The sequence below is a fragment of the Barbus barbus genome, assembly GCF_936440315.1.
Source record: "Barbus barbus genome assembly, chromosome: 31".
Classification (NCBI taxonomy): Eukaryota; Metazoa; Chordata; class Actinopteri; order Cypriniformes; family Cyprinidae; genus Barbus; species Barbus barbus.
Window position 1 is genome coordinate 2,467,276 of NC_136759.1, and position 24,808 is coordinate 2,492,083.

Sequence of the window (24,808 nt, forward strand, 5' to 3'; positions counted from 1 at the left end):
CTGCACAGATCAAGCAACACTTATGCCAAAACGGTCCAAAACAGCTCTAAACAAATACGAGGCTGGATTTTGATGTGAGAGGCAACAGGAGATGCACTTTTTCACTGGAGGAAGTGTTATTATGGATTATGGACTCCTATTTTAGCTGGAAGCAATGGTTTGAAGTTAAAACATCCTAATGATGGATTTGTCTTTTGTCTTCTCCAGATGTTAACCGATGGTCTGGAGTGATGTGGTGTGGATTACTGTGATGTTTAATTTTGTTGATTGAATTATTAATTTCTAAAATATGTATATGCAAATCTGAAAAAACATTGAGTTTATGATCAACCCAAAACAAAGGACTCTAGTTATAGCTCAGATTATAAGACCTCCTCTTGAGAAGTCACACTTACAGTGAGGTTATAGGTCACATACTGTATATTTGTGTGCAAAGAGTACCAACTTTGTGCTAATTAACACATGAATGTAGTGAATGATAGCATTCAAAAGTTTGGGGTTGGTAAGATTGTTTAATGTTTTTTAAAACATCTTCTGCTCACCAAAGCTGCATTAATTTGATCAAAAATGCAATAAAACCTATAATATTGTGAAATATTATTACAATTTAAAGTAGCTGTTGTCTGTTGTGATATATTTGAAATTTCATATTATACAAAGCTGTATTTTCAGGATCATTACTCCAGTCTTCAGTGTCACTCACATGATCTTCAGAAATCATTCTAATATACTGATTTGCTGCAAGACACATTTCTGATTATTATCAATGTTGAAAAGTTTAATTTTTGTGGAAACCGCGATACATTTTATTTTTCAGGATTCTTTGCTGAATAGAAAGTTCAAAAGAACAGCATTTATTTGAAATAGAAATCTTTTGTAATATTATGCATGTCTTTGCTGGCACCTGTGATTATTTGAATGCATGCTTGTTGTGTCTCTCAGATCTGATGGAGGCGGTTCTCAGGTGTATGCAGGCGTGTCGGCGGCTGCTGCTGGTGTTGAGCTCGGATTGTTTGTGTGAGAAGAGCATCAGTCTGCTGGAGTGTCGTCTGTGCTTGTACCTTCATCACGCGTCGCGTGTTCCCGTTATCACCGTGAGACGACGGGCGTGTAGCGCCCCCTGCGGCGACATCGCGCAACTGCGCAACAGCTCCACCTCCATCCGCTGGCACGACGCGCGCTCCGAGCGAACCAACTCGCGCTTCTGGAAGCTTCTGCGGCTCGCGCTGCCTCTGCGACCGCTCGCGCTCGGGAAAAGACTCATCGATAGCACTTCCTCCCATTCGGACCTGGCGTCTGTGGCGACGCGTTACACGCATGCGCAGACCGTCTCGCTCAGTCGGCGTAGCAAAGAGGGGCGGGGCGGAGTGAGACACCTGGGCGTACGCGACCGAAGCGGGCGGGGCTGCGAGCAAAAGGGGCGTGGCTGCGCAATCTGCGTGAGTTTTCAGGAAAGTCGTCAAATTTGGGGCGGAGTTATCGCTACTCAGTGGAACACACACCTGCATCAGCCGGTAGCCAATGGGACGAAACCTCACACCATACACAACTCCAACACCGAACCCGGCAACGACCCCGGCAACGACCTCTGCCCTTGTGAACCAATCAACAACAACCAGACAATTGAGCTACAAACCACACACTGTTGATGCACACTGCTGGACAACGCGTCAGTGAATAGTATGAACGAAACGTATAAATCACAATAACTTTCAGGTAATATGTAAATACTGACTATGAATTCAATAAACGGAATAAAATCAAGCTGACCTTTGACCTGAGACTAATGAGCTTTATTTTCACTGGCATACTGCACAGTACAGTATATACTGTATACTGCATGCTTTTTAAAAAATAGTATGCAATGCAGTCTGCAACTAATGTTTCGAACCGTAGTATTCTGCATTGCATTATAGCATTTCATGCATCTGGTTGTCTATATTGTACTTACTATATTTCTGCAAACATTTAGCATATTCTATATATAACGTATACTATGTATACTATCAAAAAGGGATGATATGCTGAACATAAAAGTGGCAAATGTTTCAGTTCATTTACATCTAATGCATTAGAATAATTATCTAGGCGTAGAACAACATTATTATCAGATGTGACGGAAACAAACCCCCCGAAAAAAACTGTAAATAACAATAAAGTCCCCACTACTTAAAAATAATGCTAAGTATGTGAAACAATCTTTATGTACTATGCTAAAGTATTGTCACATGACCTAAATATGTTGTATGTTTAATATAAGTTACATCCAGTTGTAAAATACAGACACTTTTTATTATTATTAATGTAAATGTTTTAACTTTTGGCTGTCTGAGCAATTTATATTTAATTATTCAATATATTTAACGTTTAAAAACATCTTGACAACAGTTCGTATCTTGATGCATATTGAATCAGAACAATTATCTAAGCCCAAAATAGCATTTTAAGAAATACTTTGAATGTTAAAAGATTAAAGATTTGGATGTACAATCAATCAATCAATCAATAATTAATCTCATAATTTAGAGATTAATGAATAACTATATTCCTTCTGTATTCAGAGTTTGGATTGGTTTAGATGAATTCTCTATAACACATTTAATTCAGTCTAGTTTAATGCAGCCCTATGCAATAAAACGGCACAACCAGTTTAGTTTATTTTAATGCCCTCTGTCATAAATCAACACTGTAACATTTGGACCAATCAGACACACAACTATTTGTTATATTTAACAAATAATGCCCCCTCACCTAACCAAAAGGCCAACTATGAGGGTCTGTGGACCCTTCCCCCTGAAATGCATCTAACACCTAAGAAGGTAGAACAGGCCCCTGGTTCCATGGCAACCCATCTGATAACACTGGTTTTATTGCTCAATGGAATGCGGGTAGAACAACACTTCCTCTTAGGAAAGACACATTACGTCATAAAATGGAATCTTCTCTAATTAATTCATAGAAAAACCTTTATTTGAATGAACACACATATCTTCAGGTCATTGTGTATATTATTACTGTTCTTGTATATGTTTTTGTGTACTGTACACCATTTTCTGCATGCTTCTGATAGATCACTAGTTAATATCACTTTAGCTGTATCATGTTTAGTCTCTATCAATTCGTCTTCGGATGATCTAATTGAGAGTGAATATTACATGTTGATACCTATGCAACATATTAGTGTCTTAAGAATCTTTAGAAGTTTGTGCATTAACCCAGCTGAATTACCTACAGTTGTGGTCAGAATTATTGGAACCCTTGGTAAATATGATCAAAGAAGACTGTGAAAATTAACCTGCTTTGTTAATCCTTTTGATCTTTTATTTAAAAAAATCACAAAAAGCTAACCTTTCATTGGATAATAAGAATTTAAAATGGGGGGAAATATCATTATGAAATAAATGTTTTTCTCAAACACATGTTGGACACAATTATTGGCACCTTTTTATTCAATACTTTTTGAAACCTCCATTTGTCAGTTTAACAGCTCTAAATGTTCTCCTATAATGCCTGATGAGGTTAGAGAACACCTGACAAGAGATCAGAGACCATTCCTTCATCCAGAATCACTCCAGATCCTTTAGATTCACAGCTCCATGACGGTGCTTCTTTTCTTCAGTTCACCTCACTCATTTTCTACAGGGTTCAGGTCAGAGGACTGGAATGGCCAGCAGAAGCTTGGTTTTGTGCTCAGTGACCCATTTTTGTGTTGTTTTTGAGGTTTGTGTTTGGATTATTGTACAGTTGGAAGATCCAAACATGGCCCATTATAAGATTTCTAATAGAATCAGTCACTTATTGATTTTTTATCTGTTGGTATTTGATAGAATCCATGATGCCATGTGTCTAAACAAGATGTCCAGGACCTCCAGCAGAAATATAGGCCCACAACATCACAAATACAGCACTATATTTCATTGTACACATGGGGCACTTTTTATCCCTGTGTTCACCAAACCCATCTTGAGTGTTTGCTGCTAAAAAGCCAGTCCTGTCTGATAACTGAATATGCCGGAGTTTGTTTTTGGATGAGCTATGAGAATTTTTCTTGAAATCCTCCCAAACAACATGTGGTGATGTAGGGGCTGTTTGACAATTTTTTTTAAGGTTTTCTGACCCCGAGACTCAACTATTTTCTGCAATTCTCCAGCTGTGATCCTTGAAGAGTCTTTAGCCACTCAAACTCTCCTTCTCACCGTGCATTAGGACGATATAGACACACGTCCTCTTCCAGACAGTTTCGTAACATTTTATGTTGAGTGGAAATTCTTAATTATTGCCCTGATGGTGGAAATGGGGATTTTCACTGCTCTAGCTCTTTTCTTAAAGCCACTTCACTAATTTGTGAAGCTCAATTATCTTTTGCTGCACATCAGAAATATATTCTTTGTTTTTTCTCATTGTGATGGATGATTAAGGGAATTTGGGCTTTATTTTCCCTCCTATTTATATTTCTGTGAAACAGGAAGCCATGGCTGGATAATTTCATGTTCATAATCACCCTGGAGGGCTCAAAATTGTGAATATGAATGGGAGTATACTTCAGAGATATTTTACTCTTAAGAATTTCTAGGGGTGCCAATAATTGTGTCCAACGTGTGTTTGAGAAAAACATTTATTTCATAATGATATTTCCCCCCATTTTAAATTCTTATTATCCAATGAAAGGTTAGCTTTTTGTGAATTTTTAAAATAAAAGATCAAAAGGATTAACAAAGCAGGTTAATTTTCACAGTCTTCTTTGATCATATTTACCAAGGGTTCCAATAATTCTGACCACAACTGTATGAAAATTACCATGTCCAGAGACAAATAATCGTAAAACTTTCCCTCCAAAAATCCAGGACTCCATTGGGTATTTGCTATATCCTCTATAGCAGATAAAGCTCTCACTTCAGAGACGCCCTAGCAGTCTGCGGTTTTGTTAGATCCTAAGAGGATGTGAGCTAGAACTTTTTCTGGACCCTCTACGTTTTTGTTCTCCTTGGACCTCAGCAGATCTCTTTCTTAGCTCTTTTTCCATTCAATACTTGGAAGAGCATTTCTACCTTCAGAACATCTTTGGAATTCATCACTCTTCAACCCGGAAGAACGTGATCGGGAGTCCAAAACTTTGAAACCATTAAGACTTTCATCGGAGACTGCATTCCGGTCACTCGACCCGACCAAAGGCAGTGCAAGTATAATATTTAACTAAACGAAACAGAGGTTTAGTATAAGTTATAGATATGATGGTTTTACTCAGGTGGTTAAATGATTTTCTCCATAACTGCATTCTCTGGTTTTCCTGATGGCTTCATTCATCAACTATCATTAGCCTTTCCCATGTATGAGTGATTGTATGTTTGTTAGTTAGTTTGTTTGTTTGTTAGACTAGTCTGCGTTAGTGTTTAGTTAATAAAAGTTGTGTGCACAAATTACATGAGTTTCTAATTCTGTCTTGCATATTAAATGTCCCTTTACGATTTTGACCCTCGCTACATGCTCTAATGTATTAATAGGAAAGTATTTTCTGTGGCCAAGGAAATCCCCTTTCTTAGCGTTGATACGAACTTACACTGAATGTTCGCTGGACGGACCAATCAGCTGATGGCAATTTAATTCTGCAACAGTTATTACTGTCAGCCGATATAAATAATTGTAATTAATCATAATTAATTGTAATTATTTATATACAATTCCCTTTTGAGCTTATAAATTGTTACAACACAATTAATTTAGTTTTTTGCTTAATTTAGTTGAATTCTAAATTTTATTAAATACAGTTTAGTTTGGTTAAAATAATATGTACATTAAAACAATAAAAGGGTACATCAAGTTTAGTCTAATGCCCTCTGTGGTAAAGCAACACAATTAGTTTAGTTTTCAGCTTAATTTAGTTTAGTTGAGTTCTAAAGTAAAGCAGCCCATTTAGTTTAGTTTGGTTTAGTTCAGTTTTGTCTAGTTTATTGCAAAGCGGTAATTCAGCAGTATAGCAGCATTATCAGTTTAGTTCAGTTTATTTAACCTGGCAAAAATAAGTATATTTAAAGTTCATTTTATACTTAAGTAAAGTTTAAGTGGTAACTAAATTAATTTTTTTTAAATACAAAGATAGTGTGTTAAAAGTGCACTTTAGTTTAAGTTTATCTTAGGAAGTACTAAAGGATAATTTTTAGTATATTAAGTACAAAATTAGTGTACGAAAATAGAGCACTTTAAGTACATTATGGAAGTGCACTTGCTTTTCACCTGGGTAATATCGATGTATTGGTACTGTACTTAGTAAATGTACTTTTTTACTATTACTTAAGAGAAAATTGTCCCACCTTTTAGTTTATAAAAGCATCTTCTTGCAGTGTAAACTTTGAGTAAACAACTAGTTTACAACTACATAATGTACATTTCTGAAAAGTACATCAATTTAAAGTATAAAGTATAAAACATTAATAGTACACTTGAATAAAGTTCTTGTTAGTAAGGGTTGTTTAGTTTAGTATAGTGTCCTCTCTAAAGCAACCTTTAGTTTATTTTATTCTCGTTTAATGTCAAGTTTAGTGTAGTAAATAATGGCACAACCAGCTTTAGTTTAGTTTAATGCGCTTTGCAGTAAAGCAACGCAATTCGTTTTTAGTTTAGTTTAGAATTAGATTAATGCCATTTGCAGTAAAGCAGAACTTTAGTTTACACTCTCTGTGCAATAAAACGGTACAAGCTGTTTAGTTTATTTTGGTTTAATGTATTCTCCAGTGAAACAACCCTATTATTTTAGTTCATTTTCTTTGTCTACAGCACAACAGGACAATCGGTTTTCTTTCTTTCATTCTGTTCTGTTTATCTCACCCTCTTTAGTTGTTTAGTAGTCCGACAAGAGCATGTTCTGTGGGATTCCTTCTGACAGTATTGATATGAAGCGGTCAAGCGGATGGCATCACTTTTCTCCCTTTCTCTTTGTGTAGGCCCTGTTTCAAGAGTCTGCTTGCTGAGACAGAGAGGAGGACATGAAGCCAGTCTGCTCTCTGTAAGTGTTTCTGCCGTTCACACATCCATCAGCATGAGTTTACAGCTGCGCTGCTTATACACTCACAGGTACAGATACATCTCTCTCCCTCTCTCTCTCTGTGTGTGTGTGGATAACTAGTGTTGTCATTAGTTTTAAAGGCTCATAGATGATCCTGATGATGTGCACAGATTTCTGTAAGGGTTTAGGAGATAAATATCATTAAGATAAAAGACAAATAATGGACAATGTCCTCATAAATATGGTTTGTAAGATCAGTTTTTTTAAGAGAATGTGTGTTAGTCGCTTATTTCTTAAACTAAGAAGGAATTACACTTCAGAGTGTGGCTGCTTGTGTTTGCTTTTACATTTAGATCCAGGGCCGTTCTTTGTGCCTACGCTTTGAGGGGGCCCCGCGGCGAACGGACCCTGCATCAGCTAAGGACAACCCTGTTTAGATCAGTCCAAGAACACCAGGAAATCATTTTTCTTCAGCCGTTTTTTTCTTGCTTGCATTACATTGTGCTGCAGTTTTTTGTTTTAGAGGGATTTTGTTCTTGGTCATTGCATGTTAAAAATGTGATCTGGGCCGTGAACACAGTCTAAATGATCAAATATTTCTGCCAAACTACTGCCAGATATTCAGATCTCCTGTTTCAGTTCAAGTTTCAGCCGTATTGGGGTTAATGTATGCATCATGTTGCATCCACAAAGTCCACAGATCAGAAACAGTTAATCCATCGCTGCTGCACAAGACATGATATCCTCTTTCAATTACTCACAGTATTAGTTTATACTACAAAGTAGGTTTACTTATGAGGAAAGAGGTATGTTGTACCCAGTGGTGTAACTTTGTTTTAAAAAGTTGGTGGGACCGGAGTGTGTGTGTGTGTGTGTGTATGTGTTTGGGGAGGGGAGTGGTTAATGTATCGACATAGAACTCATTTTTAATGTGATAGTTTTATTGTTAATGTTACATGTACTATAAAAAATGTATTATTATTATATTATACGCAAAACTCCGCATTTGAACAGTCAATAGCAAATACTTAAACTAATAACAAAACATTCACTGTCACTGATTCAGAAGTGCATAGCCTTCGTGCACAGCCAGCCTTGTCCTCTCCTAGGTTCACGAAACTGTCGTCCATAAAATGCGTTGCACAAATTCGAACATTTGGGTTGAGCTGTCGTGTTGTAAACAAATCTTAATCAATGATTTCTAATTGCATCTATTTTCAGAAGGCCAAATAAAGTGCTTTTGCTTTCGCGTCTCCCTGACACGACTGCATCAACACTACTGCAGTTACTGAATCCACACCTTCTTTCTTTGCGTGTCTTGAACATTTGGGCAGCATTACGCAAATATTTCCACATTGTGATGTAGACATGTGGGGGCGTGTTTTAATGAGGCGTTTTAGCCCGGTCTGGATCAGCCTTCTCTTTTAGATAGAGTAAATCCTTTTGTGGGATACTTTGAGCTTTGTAACTCTGCAGATCGTATAACACACTAAAGAAAAGGAAAACAAGAAATCGCATCATATGACCGCTTTAATACCTGTGGAAAAACTCCTCTCCCTTCTACCACGCGCTCTCTGTTCTCTGTGGTGTCTCCTCCTTGCAACAACAGATGCAGCCATTTCAAGCACAAAATAGTTTAAGACATGCTTTTTTTGTGCGTGAAATAATGGCACTAATACCAGTAATTTGACGAGCGCAAACGTAAATCGCATTGCGCAATTCATTTTAATATATTCCTCCCATAAATTTAGCATCTGAAACTCCTACAAATGCATATTCAATAAGGTCAGGCACAAAAATAACTGTGTCCACGCCTTTTCAGCGCTAATTCTTCACTGTGCGTCTTTAGTAAATCCTGACAGTACTATATAACGCCAAAGACGGTTTGTGCTGGCGCAAGCTGTTAGTAAATCAACAAAAAAATTCTAAATGCCGTCTACCCTGTCTAAGGTCTGGACCTGAACCATTTGTCAAATAAAACCCAAACAGAACACACACAGCCACAAATAGAGATGAGAGGTGCATTTTCTGCTCTTCGGGTCCCATTCACCAAGCTAACCCGGTCACCACCGCCCCAGCTTGAATTTATACATATACTCTATATTGATGAATAAAGTCAAGTCCTGCTCTATATTTTTTCACATTATAAAAGCTGTTTCACTTGGAAATACAGTTCTGTCAGGACCACTATCGTCAAAATGATAGACACTTAGCATACAGTTTGGTTTGGCGGTATGGTTCTGTTCTGGGCAAAAACTCCTTGCCCATCCATGCAGCCTGTCCTGAATTATAGCAGGGAGAGCAGCAATAATAACCCCCCTAGGGTAAACAGAACAGAAAAAGCAGATATCATTAATGTACTAAATGATATTTAAGTGTAACACATTATTCAAGATAAAGGAGTCTGATTCAACAAGGAATATCAGAAAGCCAAGTCCTGACTATGGCAAAAGGAGGAGTTGGGGATGGAGAAAGGTAATTTGCAACTGAGCAAGTAAAAAAGCTGCTGAATAATAATGAATAGAGCTTATATAGAAATGCTGTGATAGGTGTCATATTCCTATAGGTAGATGTGATCAGCTGAGAGTCAGCCGATGCAAGCTTGACTCATGTGACGTGCCAGAACTAACGCTATACGCTTAATTTAGGTCCGTATATATTTGGACACAGACACAATTTTTATTATTTTAGCTGCTGGCCAAAACATATTCAAGTTACAGTTATAGACAAGCTAAGGAAAAAATTATCTTCCAGTGATCCTGCTTCAGTGTGGAAAGGCATGAAGGATATCACCAGTTACAAGACACCATCCCTCAGCACTCTGGAGAATCAACAACTAGCAGACGACTTGAACGAGTTTTATTGTCGTTTTGAAAAAACGAACTGTTACCATCTGGTCGACGCTACAGAGCTCTGAGCACCAGAACGACCAGACACAGGAACAGTTTCTTCCCTCAGGCAATCCATCTCATGAACACTCAACAATAAACGTGGGACACACAACATTACAACATACAACATTCTCAACAAAATATGAAAAATACACATTTTATTTATGATTATATTTATTTGCCCAATTACATTTGAGCCCCTGAAAATGGGGGGACTGTGTATAAAAATTGTTGTAATTCCTAAGAATTTTATGTTATATTTTTGTTCAACCCCTTGAATTAAATCTTAAAGTCTGCACCTTAATTTCATCTTGATTGTTTCATTTTAATTATATTCTGATGGCATAAAGAGCAGAAATTAGGAAAATTGTGTCAGTGTGCAAATATACATATGGACCTAACTGTGTGTCACAATACATAAATCAAGCCATCCATAACTTCTGTTACATGACTAAGTTTACTGAGCAGGACACTAATTGTGAGATGATGTGAAATCGAAAATGAAAATAGCAAGATGCAATAGAGGTTTGCTTTTGTTACATTTTGTGTTCCATGAACATTTCTGTAATGTGTTGGTTTCCGTTTAGTTCCTGTTTGTCCTTATTTGGCCTGTTTCCTGTCATTAGTTAATCATCGTTTATTCCATTCACCTGTTTTGTATTAATCATCTCGTTTGTTCCTTTGTTCCAGTCCCTTTAGAAGTCCTCAGTTCTCCCTTAGTCTTGATTTAATGTTTATAATGGTTATAGAGCGTTGATGCTTATTAAAGTCTCCTTTTTGTCTACTCCTTGGTCGTGCGCTTATCGCTACAACCACAACTGTTACAATTTCAGTGTTCAAAAGCAGTTATTTTTTCTTAGTGTGAAGAACATTCCAAAGAACCTTTTTCAGAATTTTTTTTGAACACTTCCCCGGATGTATGGCTTGATGCAGTCCTGTTTCTGAACTCTACAGGCAGTTCTTTATGTTTATGTAATAAAAACCTGTTATTTGCTTTACCCTTATAGTGTATGGAGTGTAGACTGATGTGGAAAAAAGTAATTTAAAGCAGTTTAACAAGGCAGCAACATAACAAAACATGAAAAAAATGAATGAATACTTTTGCAAGGCACTATATATATATATATATATATATATATATATATACATGTATATATATATGCTATTCTATATATACACTAACTTTTGTAGACACTTTTCAGCAATGGTTGATTTACAGGTCTTATAGAGTTTGACTGTTTTGCTTGGAAATGATAAATCTTGTGTCTGTGTAATTATCCGAATGATGTTTTATTAACAAAGTTCGGGAGGAGCACATTCAGATAATTAACCTAATTAACACGAGAGGAGCACAATCAGTAATCAAACCAGTTAAAAAGATTAGAGACGTGTATATACACGGTAGATTTACCTCTGTTCATTGACAGTTTTCCAGCAAAGGGGGTACTCTGGGTTCGGGCCAAAATTGTGAGCTCGAATCCCTCCCCTCGGACAGCACGCCAAATACACATAACTTTATTGTATTTATTATATTTAAGTGTGAACTCGTGAAACAGCAGCATAATGCTATTCACACCAGAGTTCAAAAAGAATACCACTAATTTGTTTTTGTATACAATTTCCACAGTACGTGTTACTATTTAGACTGAAGTATACCTGCCATATTATAATCAGCTATAATAATCAGTGCCAACTGAAATGCTTCTAAACTCTTTAGTTGTTTTTGTTGTTGTGTGTTTATGTAGGTGACTGCAATGCAGTGATGAACATCACGGCTGTTTTGGGTCACAGCGTTACATTCAGATGGCCTTCGAACCACAGCAGTTCTGTTGAAGGCTTGTACATACAGAGAGTTAAAAATGACAATGAAGAAGATTTCATCAATGAGTTTTATAGCAACTATTCAAAAGTGACATTTGAGTACCTGGATAGAACCAAAGTGAACAAAACAGACCTCAGCATGGAGATGAGAAACATCTCAGTCTCTGATGAAGGATTGTATAAATGTGGTGTTTTCATTAACAGCAAACCTGAAATCTCAAAGATTCTCCTCAAAGTCACAGGTATGACACAAGATATAGACATTGTTTGTTAAATGCAGAATTGAAGAATCGGCTCATATTTAGTTTATGGGAGTAAATCTGAATCAAATCGACCAGACAGGAATTGAATTAGAATTTGAATCTGAATGACAGAGAGGAATTTAATAAAGTGCAATTAAAAGAAATTCAACCTGATAACAGAAGTTTATAAATGATAATAAAAAAATAATTACATATTAAATGTTGGCTAATTATGCCTGTTTATTACCTGATATGTAGATTGATATTTCATGTCAAATTATCAGGTATTCCTCTAATTTCAATACTGTCAAAACAATTAATAGCCATGAGTACAATATTTTTCTTATTTATTTGCAACACAATATCCACCACCCTGTTTCCAGATTAAAAAACAAACAAACAAAAAAACAGTACAAAAAATTTGAATTTTATTAAGGAAATTAGAGCATTCTGGCAAATTAGTATATATTATTTCTGTAAATAATGTTATGCATGAGAATATATGTTTATTTAATTGAAATTGAAATGCATTGTTAAAAATGACACTTAATTCTTGAATTGATGCACCCCTAGGTACTTAAATTCAAATGCAATTCAGATTTTGAGCCATTCCCAGTTCAGTTCTGAATGATGCATAGCGTTTGTAAACTCCAGTGTGTGTGTGTAATAAAGCCATTCTGTGAAATATCATTTGAATATGCGCATATAGCTTATTTGTGTGTCTGTTGTTTGCGTATGCAAGTCTGTCTGCGGGGGCACGCATGCTTGTACGCATTGGAAACTCAAACTGTGTGGACAGTCAGTCATCTAGATCAGATTCCAGTCAGATATGCAGAAACTCTGATTTGGGCTGACAGCCTGAATGAGGCTTAAGGATTCTGGGATGCTTGTATTGATGTGAGTTTTGGGGAAGTGAAACAATGAGGGTTTTTCATTTTAATGTCAATCATTGCACGGCTCTCTCCTTTTTTTCAGCTGAGTAAATCGTTCACCACAATCACGACAGACTGCAGTGAACTTGAATCTGAACATGACGATGGTGGCACTGGAATGAGCTGCTCGGCGGTGGGCGGATACCCACAAAGTACTGTCAGATGGGCCGGGCTTAGTCCAAGCCTGACGAGCATAGTTTACAACGGGAGTTCAGCAGATAACGAGTCCAAAACATGGACCATCAGCCAAACCAACTGAGACCAGCCTACCAATATCAGCTGTGCCGTAGGGGGCGCTGTTTCAGACATTATCAACATATGTGAGTGAGTAGATGTTACTCCATAACTGACTATAAGTTGTTGAATCTCAGTATTGCTTACAGTGATGTATAGTGGCCACATCTCCTAAAATCATAAAGTAGTCTGTATGCCAGTGATATTCAACCGTTTTGGGCCAGCGCCACCTACCCGTATCTAGGTCCCTTACCGGCCCATAATGACAACTATTATATTTATAGTACTGTTCAAATGATGGGGGTCATTACGATATTAAGAAATTGATATTTTAATTCAAGGATCAATTAAATTGCTCAAAAAACTCTAAATTACTTGACCATACATGTCCTAACTTGTATCTTTATTATAGTCATGAGTCCATAATCTTGCTTTTTTTTTTTCTTCTTTTTTGTGTCGATGGTGTGCCTAATGATGTTGAGATTTCCCCTGTCTTGCATTGTACAAGAGCAATAAAATGTGCCTTTTCCATTTTCTATATTTCAACCTTTCAGTTCATCACAAAATAAAAACACCTCCAGCATTCAGTGATATATATATATATATATATAATAAATGTTTCTTGAGCAGCAATCAGCCTGATTTCTGAAGGATCATGTGACACTGAAAGCTGGAGTAGCTAAAGAAGCTTTAGCATGACAGGATAAATACATTTTCAAATAGAAACTAGGTCTTTCAAATAGCATATTTACTGTATTTTTGAACAAATAAATGCAACCTTGTTGAACAGAAGAGATTTCTTTCAAAACTATTAAAAACAATCTTACTGAATGCCTTTTGAATGGATGTGCATATTATTATATTTATAATATATATATTAAAAGCATGTATACCTCATATATAACAGCCTACATTAATCCATATATAATTTTAGAAACATGACAATGAAGCTCTTTTTTACATCATGTCTATACTTTGTTACAAATGAGTGTATGAAAATTTCCAGTGTTATTTTTCTTATACCATATTTATTTATGCAGTAAATTCCACATAATCATTATTCAACAATTATATCCATGTTACTGTCTTTTGTTACTCATATACTCAACTATTATTCATTTATTCTCTTTATTATTTTTAATTCTATTTATACTCATATTCCATTGATGTAGTATTGTCCTGTTGATTTGACAAAGTTACAGCTCATTATGATTAAAAGATCTTTGGACAGGATGTTGGAAACTTATTCTCTGCAAAATATTTTATATGCAAAGTTGTTTGTCATGGTGCACACACAAGGAGGACACAGGAACACGCAGACGAGGATGTAACTCAAATAATAACAGTCTTTAATGAAGACATCAAGGCAAGGCAGGGCTGACACAGACAGGAACACCGGGGAGTAACGAGTAGACCAGACCACATTACACTGAACAGACAGGACATAAATACACAGGTAAATCATAGATAATGAGACGAACACGGCTGGACAAGAATTAACTGATTACATCAGACAAGGACAGGAAACAAACCAAATATGGACACATGAGGCAGGAACACATGACACACAGGACAGAGGACTGACAGTTGGTTTGCTAAATTTGTCTTTTCGTTTCTCGTGAGACTAGATGTTCTTTTCCAAGAGCTGGTTTTTACAAGATGATATTTGAACATTGCATAACTAATGTAAAACCACAACCTGCTAAATACCTGCTCTATGCACGTGAACACAGATGCAAATTTGCATACAATACAAGCATGTGTCAATGTTATTATTGTTAACCACAACTATTATTAATACTTTATTGTTTGAACTGAAAATATAAAAATATAAAAACTGAAATATAAATATAAAAACTGATATAAATATGAAAACTGAAAATATAAAAATAAATCTGAATAAAATAAAATGCCAAAAAACTAAAATAAAACTAAAAAATAAATTAAACGCACATAACATGTCATTAAAAATGACAAAAGCACATAACAAAAAATGACAAATAAATTTAACTGACATTTAAAAATATTAAAAAAAACAAATTCTAAATATTACTAAAAAATATAATTGTATATACTGTAAATGATACTATATGATAATGATTTGGTATATAATGATACAACAGCATGAAGTGTTGATCAGATACTGTCATGCAGAATAAGTTTGATGAGGTACTTGTGTATTACTTGTGTAGAGTATGTTTCTGCATGTGTGTGTGAGTGTATTAACGTGTATCTGTGTGTAGCTATAACAGATACGCTGAGGTTTGTGGGTCAGAGCTGCAGACTGGTGCTGGTTGTGAGTCTGTGCAGCGCTGGCTTTGCATTTTAGTTCACAAAAATGGTTTTGAATAGTTTTAGTTAACAATTAAAATACTGGAAATTCACAAACTTTTTTTTGTCATCCAAACTCCTTTCAGCTAAAATATTCACGTGAAGTCCCTCTGAGATTTTAAGTTAATATTTCAACAATTTACCAACATATTGCATATTCACCCTTCTCTGATAACATGCAGATAAACACATTAAAAATACATCATATTTTATTTCATTTTGATGGTTTTTATTTTAAAGTTATTTATTTTGATGTTATGATTATGATTTCTTAGCTTCTTATCGACTCTTAAACCCTCTGCAGTTCCCTCAAGAACCCACAGGGGGTGTGAAACCCTGCTGTAGTGGATTTGGCTGGTAGTGCATTATCTAGTACACTAGATCAGTGGCTCCCAAACCTGGTCCTGGAGGCACCCCAACACTGCATATTTTGCATGTCTCCTTAATCAAACACACCTGATTTAGGTCATCAGCTCATTAGTAGAGACTCCAAGACCTGAAAGTGGTGTGTCAGAGAAAGGAGACATGCAAAATGTGCAGTGTAGGGGTGCCTCCAGGAGCAGGGTTGGGAACCACTGCACTAGATCATCTCCACTATGGCTTCAAACACCACTTCTGTCAATGTCCAACACCTGAAAAAGCATTTTGGACACTGTTGTTTTCTCCATAGACTTACAGTAGAAAATGCTTGTCTGATGGTTGCTGATGAAGGCTCAGTTCAGATCAGAGGAGTGAAGTGTGTTGCTGAGCATCAGCCACAAGAGGGCAGAATCCTGCTGCAATCAATGCTGGTCTTGTTTTGAATGAGTTTTTCATTTCCTCTTTCATGCTGCACAACAAACTTCCAGCTGTTTTTATTCAGTTGCATTTGATTCTCTGTGTTTTTGTTGTTGTCATGCATCCCGGTGTTCATCTTATATGACCATGTCAAGTCCAGTATGTTCTGTGATCACATTTTTTTCACTGATTTGATAAATAAAAGTTTATTTTTGCATTTACATCAGTTTCATTGATTCATTTCATTACTCATGTCAAGATGATTTCACACTGAATCTGATCATCCCATGACAGCAACTGACGTCCGTGTTCACTATTTCACTCATGATCATGGATGATGAAATGTTTGTATTCACTGATTTCCCTTCAGTCATCAGTGAATGGAGGAAGTGAAAAAAAATCTCAACCAATCACATGCCGTCTTGCCCCAGTGAATTTGGTTTTGAGTGTGTTTCTCAAGGTCTGGAGAAGCCAGATCAGCTCCGTTCTGATTCTCTGGAAAGAAAACCCCCACAAACGTCTAAATGCATTGAAACCGTGAACACAGACGTTTCCAGCCTTCTTTTTGGCAGTATTTTTTCCTTTGGCAATTCAGAAAGTTCAAAAGGCATTCATATACAGGTCCTTTTCAAAACATTAGCATATTGTGATAAAGTTCATTATTTTCTGTAATGTACTGATAAACATTAGACTTTCATATATTTTAGATTCATTACAACACAACTGAAGTAGTTCAAGCCTTTTATTGTTTTAATATTGACGATTTTGGCATACAGCTCATGAAAACCCAAAATTCCTATCTCAAAAAATTAGCATATCATGAAAAGGTTCTCTAAACAAGCTATTAACCTAATCATCTGAATCAACTAATTAACTCTAAACACCTGCAAAAGATTCCTGAGGCTTTTAAAAACTCCCAGCCTGGTTCATTACTCAAAACCGCAATCATGGGTAAGACTGCTGACCTGACTGCTGTCCAGAAGGCCATCATTGACACCCTCAAGCAAGAGGGTAAGACACAGAAAGACATTTCTGAACGAATAGGCTGTTCCCAGAGTGCTGTATCAAGACACCTCAGTGGGAAGTCTGTGGGAAGGAAAAAGTGTGGCAGAAAACGCAGCACAACGAGAAGAGGTGACCGGACCCTGAGGAAGATTGTGGAGAAGGACCGATTCCAGACCTTGGGGGACCTGCGGAAGCAGTGGACTGAGTCTGGAGTAGAAACATCCAGAGCCACCGTGTACAGGCGTGTGCAGGAAATGGGCTACAGGTGCCGCATTCCCCAGGTCAAGCCACTTTTGAACCAGAAACAGCGGCAGAAGCGCCTGACCTGGGCTACAGAGAAGCAGCACTGGACTGTTGCTCAGTGGTCCAAAGTACTTTTTTCGGATGAAAGCAAATTTTGCATGTCATTCGGAAATCAAGGTGCCAGAGTCTGGAGGAAGACTGGGGAGAGGGAAATGCCAAAATGCCTGAAGTCCAGTGTCAAGTACCCACAGTCAGTGATGCTGGTGTTGGTCCACTGTGTTTTATCAAGGGCAGGGTCAATGCAGCTAGCTATCAGGAGATTTTGGAGCACTTCATGCTTCCATCTGCTGAAAAGCTTTATGGAGATGAAGATTTCATTTTTCAGCACGACCTGGCACCTGCTCACAGTGCCAAAACCACTGGTAAATGGTTTACTGACCATGGTATTACTGTGCTCAATTGGCCTGCCAGCTCTCCTGACCTGAACCCCATAGAGAATCTGTGGGATATTGTGAAGAGAAAGTTGAGAGACGCAAGACCCAACACTCTGGATGAGCTTAAGGCCGCTATCGAAGCATCCTGGGCCTCCATAACACCTCAGCAGTGCCACAGGCTGATTGCCTCCATGCCACGCCGCATTGAAGCAGTCATTTCTGCAAAAGGATTCCCGACCAAGTATTGAGTGCATAACTGAACATAATTATTTGAAGGTTGACTTTTTTTGTATTAAAAACACTTTTCTTTTATTGGTCGGATGAAATATGCTAATTTTTTGAGATAGGAATTTTGGGTTTTCATGAGCTGTATGCCAAAATCATCAATATTAAAACAATAAAAGGCTTGAACTACTTCAGTTGTGTTGTAATGAATCTAAAATATATGAAAGTCTAATGTTTATCAGTACATTACAGAAAATAATGAACTTTATCACAATATGCTAATTTTTTGAAAAGGACCTGTATGTACCACAATGCTGCTTGCTATTACTTTAAAGGAATAGTTCACCCAAAACTGATAATTTGCTGAAAATCAGCAGGTAGCCAATGGGACGATACCTCACGCCACACACAACTCCAAAACTGAACCCGGAAAACGACCCCGGCAACAACCTCTGCCTCTGTGAACCAATCAACATCAACAAGACAAATGAGCTACAAACCATACACTGTTGATGCACACTGCTGGACAACCAGTGAATATTATGAATGAAACGTGTAAATCACAATAACCTTCAGGTAATATGTAAATAGAGACCATGAATTCAATAAGAATAAAATCAGGCTGACCTTTGACCTGAGACTAATGGGATTTATTTTTCACTGGCATACTGCATACTGCACAGTACAGTATATACTGTATGCTATTTTAAAAATAGTGTGCAGTGCAGTCTGCAACTAATGTTTCAAACAGTAGTATGCTGTCCATGCATTGAGCTCTGGTTGTCTATATTGCACTTACTATATTTCTGCATACATTTAGCATACTCTGTAAATACTGTATATTACGTATACTATCAAAAAGGGATGATATGCTATTCTAAACACAAAAGTGCCAATTGCTTAAGTTCATTTAGAATAATTATCTAGGTTTAGAATAACATTTTATGACAGCAGACATGGCAAAAAAAAAAATAAAAATACCAAAGTATGTGAAACAATAATTAAGTACTATGCTAAAATATTTTTACATGACCCAAAATATGTTGCATGTTTAATACGACAAGTTGAAATAAAGAACCTGAGCACGCAAAAGACATGCTCTCACAAGGCATAATGCACGGATCCATAGCCTGTACACACTTTCTCAGCTGTGAATACATTTTTGCAGGAATTTCCCTCATTATAAACTTGAAAGCTGCGGGGATGAGTAAAACTGTGATATACACACAATCCCCCACGAAATTCTAGACAGGAATAAATATAACTCTATTACAGAGATTTGGGAAATAAAATTCCATTATTTTTTAGTAGCCCAACCCCCAAATTAAGCACTGAGCATATTTGAACATATTTTAAAATACCACTCAGTTCAAGTTGTTGCATTGTGTCTTGCTGAATACTGTTTTCGTTTTTAAATTTAGTCAAAAGTGTTTGCTGTGCACAGTATAAATAGTGTGGTTTGGTTTCATGGCCTTTCAGTGGCAGCAGGCCACTCAGGACAGCACTGCTTTACTAACACTCATCTGCAGACATGGGTGTGTGTTGTGGTTTATATGTAACAGTTTTCTGGAAAGCCGTCCTGCCTGATGTCATGTTTATTGAGTATCAGGAAGTAAAACTTATTAAAAAACAAAACAACAAACAGGCACATCGCAAGCTGATTTTCATCTTTACTTTTCTTCAAATATCAGGGTGTGCCGTCTATCGGTAATTCTTAAAAATCCCTCCTTTGAGTGCTTTTTACTTCCTTTTTCTATATGAAGGCTTATCACTGACAGATCTAAAGGAGTTCAGGAAGAATTTCCCTAAAATATTCATGATATGAGAAATGGTGAGCACACACACATCAACTACATTTGATGTCATTCCGTGTTTGTGTGTGTGTGTGTGGGGGGGGGGCAACCCAATCACAGCTTACTGAGTCATAAACCCTGATAAAATAAGTGACTGATAACAAGAACCATGCTGTAGGATTGAGGGAAACAGGAAAGGAGGGTTATGGAATAAGGCGGAGTGAGAATAGAAAGTGAGCGACCAAGAAAAGGAAAACGGAGAGCTACAGTAAGAAGAAGTGAGTTGGAAATGCCCTAAAATCCCTGTGTTCCAGTAAAGTGTGTCGTCCTGGTGCTGGTGACTAATCATGTGACCAGGTGAGGAGCCTCTGCCTCCTGTCATGTTGTTGGTAACATGACTTTGACTTCCTGGGCAACCTGAAACCATTAGTGATGTTTACTAAGGTAAGTGTCTCTATTATCATGGATATAATTACTCCAGAATGTAATATGGTTATAACTAGCATTAGTGACCTTGGAAAATCTCAGAGGCTTGAGGGTGGACCGTTTTCACTTTAGATATTAAGAAACCACCTAGCAATCAATGGAATTCCTCAGCAAGCCTGTAGAAATTACTTGGCAACCACTCTAAATACGTTAGCAACTACATCACAATGCCTTAACAACCACTTACCACAATCTAGCTTTCACTCAGAACATCTTATAAGCCACATAGAACCACCCAGAACTCCACATTCAGAACACCTTAGCAACCATTTAGAACACCCCAGATATGAGAACACCTAAGAAACTGCATATCAACGCCCTGACAACCCCCCCCCCCCAAAACACCCCAGGTAACACTCAGAACACCCAGTGACTGCATAGCAACGCCCTGACAACCACCTAGCTACCATTTGGAAAACCTTAGCAACCATTTAGAACCCCACAGATATGAGAACACCTCAGCAACTAAATAGCAACACGCTGACAACTCCTAAAATTCCCTACCAACTTCTTAGAAGAACTTAGCAACTGCATAGCAATGCCCGGACAACCCCCCAAAACTCCCTAGGGACCACTCAGAACACTCATTTACTGCATAGCAATGTCCTTTCAACTGCTTAGAAGACCCTAGTGACCACTCAAAAACACATTAGCAACTAAACTCCCTAACCACTATTAGCATACCTTAGCAACTGCATAGCAACACTCTAACAACCCCTCAAAACCCCCTAACGACCACTCAGAACATTCAGTGACCACATAGCAACGCCCTAACAACCACTTAGAAGACCCTAGCGAACACTCAAAAACACATTAGCTATTAAACTCCCTAACCACAGTTAGAAAACCTTAGCAACTGCTTAGCAACACCCTAACAACCCCCCAAACCCCCTAGCGACCACTCAGAACATTCTATGACTACATGGCAACGCCCTAACAACCACTTAGAAGACCCTAGTGAACACTCAAAAACACATTAGCTACTAAACTCCCTAACCACAGTTAGAATACCTTAGCAACTGCAAAGCAACACCCTGACAAACCCCATAATTTATATTGACTATTGTTATGGTACAATTTGGTTCTTTTATGACATTCTTGGAGCTTTAAAGATTCTAGTCACTGCTTTTGTTGTATGGAAAAGAGCAGTCTGGACATTCAGTCATTTGGCTTTGCAGTGACATGACCGTGAGTACAAAATGACAAACTAGTTATTTTTGGGCAAGTTATTCATTTAAATTGCTTGTGGAAAGATTATAAGGAGTGTGTATTAAGTAAATGAATTCCTCAGATAATATTACTGGACATTTAGAGATATTAAGGATAGAAGCAAATCAGGTGGGAAATAAACAAATGTCTCCAACACAAAGAGCAGCTTCAGACAGAGTTCATGTTCCTCAGCTCGACATTATGTGAATGCACTCACTAGACCTATTAACCAGGTTTTCACATCGAGCCGTGACCGCATTCCTCCACTCGCTGATGTCCCAACCACAGTGATATTCTCAATTACCTCTGGATATCATACAGCAGGAAGTAAAATCACACAACAACACATCCCGTAAGAGAAGGACGAACAGAAAGTCTGTGACTGTGAGTGGGTCTGGCATCCATGACGTTACTGTAATAACTCAGCCACTTCTCCTAGTAGGCTGTAAAATTGAATGGACATTTTCACTAAAGTCTGAAGTTTTGACAGGCATAAAGATCCCAGGAGTCTCACATGTGTCTCCACTATATTTCAAACTGTGCTTAAATGTAATAACACTTAAAAAAAAAAGTACAAATATCCAAACATTCAAGATCAGTTTACTTGAGAATCGAGATAAGAGGTTTAAAAAATCTAAATTGCTTAATGTTACGTAATGCTTAAAAGGAAAAAAACCTGCCAATGGGGTCAGAAAAACAAACTAAATTCAAAGTGAAAACAGTAATTTTTATGACCGCATTGGCATATATTTTGTTTTTGTAATTTTAAAGCAAAAACTCACTTAATTTTTATACATTTTCTCAGAAAAATAAATCTCAATATTGTATGTAATTTTGCTTCTCAAGTAAATGAATCTTGATTTAAAAATATTTCGATATTTGTGGTGAAAAAAAAACAAAAACAAAAAAACACCAAACCATTATCTGCACTGAAAGTACATCTGAAATCAGTGGTTCTTGATATCAACTCAAACATTTCTCTTTAAATTCTCAGAAAATCAAATGATCTGCAGCTTCTCCATATTTTCAGGACTTTTTCACTGTAGTTCAAACTGTAGAGCATGACACTTACAACGCCGAGGTCGGGGTCCAATCGCTACCTCTTTGTTCATTTAAATGGGGAGTCATCTCAATTATCACCAGTAAAGTATGGTGTACCACAAGGATCTGTCCTAGGTCCTCTTCTATTTTCAATATACATGCCGCTCCTTGGTAATATTAAGTAAGTAAGTAAGTAATTTTATTTGTATAGCACTTTTCATACATAAAATGCAACTCAAAGTGCTTCACAAGCATAAAACAAATATTAAAAAAACATTATTAGAAAATACGGGATTACTTTTATTGTTATGCTGATGATACTCAACTATATATCTCAACAAAACCAGATGAAACTTCTAAACTATCTAAGGTAATAGATTGTGTAAAAAATGTAAAAGATTGGATGACCAATAATTTCCTCCTATTAAATTCAGATAAGACAGAGATATTACTTATTGGACCAAAAAACATTACACAGAATCTCTTGGGTTAAAATTTGCAACTAGACGGATGCACTGTCACGTCCTCTAAAGTCAAAAATCTGGGTGTTATATTAGACAGCAACTTGTCCTTTGAAAATCCTATTTCCCATGTTACAAAAACAGCATTCTTCCATCTTAGAAACATTGCCAAGCTTCGAAACATGCTACCTGTTTCTGATGCAGAAAAGATAGTTCATGCATTCATGACCTCTAGACTGGACTATTGTAATGCACTGCTAGCTGCTTGTCCTGCATCTTCAATAAACAAGCTACAGATAGTCCAAAATGCAGCGGCTAGAGTTCTTACCAGGTCAAGAAAATATGAACATATTACCCCAAATTTTACAGTCTCTGCACTGGCTACCTATTCAGTTCCGTATCATTTACAAAATATTATTACTTGCCTATAAAGCCCTAAATGGTTTAGCTCCTGCGTACCTAACTCGTCTTCTACCACGCTATAATCCAACCCGCTCCTTAAGGTCGCAAAACTCTGGACATTTGGTAGTACCTAGGATAGCAAAGTCCACTAAAGGAGGTAGAGCTTTTTCACATTTGGCTCCCAAACTCGTTCGGGGTTCAGATACACTCTCTCTGTTTAAATCTAGATTAAAGACACATCTCTTTAGCCAAGCATTCACATAATGCATCTTATAATCTTGTACTGCAGTTATATCTGATCAAATGTACATTATGATTATTCTTTAGCTTGGGTTGAACAAATCATTTTTGCTTAGATGGAAAAGCAGCTACGCTAATTATGTCTCTATTTGTTTCTCTGTTTCTGCCACGGGATTAACATCCCATGGTAACTAGGAATTACAGAAGCTTCGGTCTGATGAATGCATGAATAAAATCTGGGTAAAATATTTAAACTTGCATCCAATGTCACATTGCGGTAGTTGTTTACCAGTTTCTCAGGTCAGTATAGTGTGGGTGGATTCAGGCTGAATTCATGCAATTCTCGTGAAGTCAGGAGATGATAATGAGATGTGTGTGATCACTGAACAGTTATCATAATTCATTCAGGTTTGACAACATAAATAATCATCTCTCAGGCATGTCAAGTGACGTCACATCTGTGAATGAGCTTGCCATGAATCCGTCTCACCTGAATGCACACAGACACAAACATTTCTTTACATCTCATGCAGGAATTTCCCAGTGATGTTTATTGTTATTCAGTTAACTAAATTATAATGTGAAGCAACGTCTTTCTTCAAGAAACGTACCTTTCTTCCTTAAGGTACGTCCCCACACTGTCGACAACAAAACCTCTCTCATAAATATTAGATATTAAATAATGATTAAATGATCAAATAATAAACTACAAGAATGGCTACTGAATATAAATGAATTAAAACAATCCTTCAGATTAATATTTTAAGTTGAAATGACTTGTACACTAAATTTGATTTAAATATAAAAGTTTTTAAGTTAAAGTAGCCTTTTGTTTACAGTGAGTTTTATTTAATTTAGTAAATGATCAGTTTAGTGCAGTATATAGTTCAAAAGTAAAGATATTCTCCCAAAAATTATGATTCTGTCATCATTTTGTACCAAACCGTTTTGGCTCCCATTGACTTGCATTGTGTTTTGTCTATACTATTGAAGTCAATGGCACCCCAAATCATTTGGTTACCAGCAACCGGTTTCACAGAC

At 37.0% G+C, this 24,808-nt stretch overlaps 2 protein-coding genes across 2 annotated transcripts in view; one reads left to right on the forward strand and one right to left on the reverse strand.

The window, feature by feature from the left end:
- The window catches only part of LOC306851007 (claudin-19-like), a 564,676-nt gene that overhangs the window by 124,193 nt on the left and 415,675 nt on the right, over positions 1–24,808 (reverse strand). The window lies entirely within an intron of this gene.
- On the forward strand, positions 948–1,649 carry LOC306851231 (uncharacterized protein; the record flags this gene model as incomplete). The annotated part of the gene is made up of 1 exon (XM_079387395.1): positions 948–1,649. The coding sequence occupies one exon, from the start codon at positions 948–950 to the stop codon at positions 1,647–1,649; it is 702 nt and encodes a 233-aa protein (XP_079243521.1).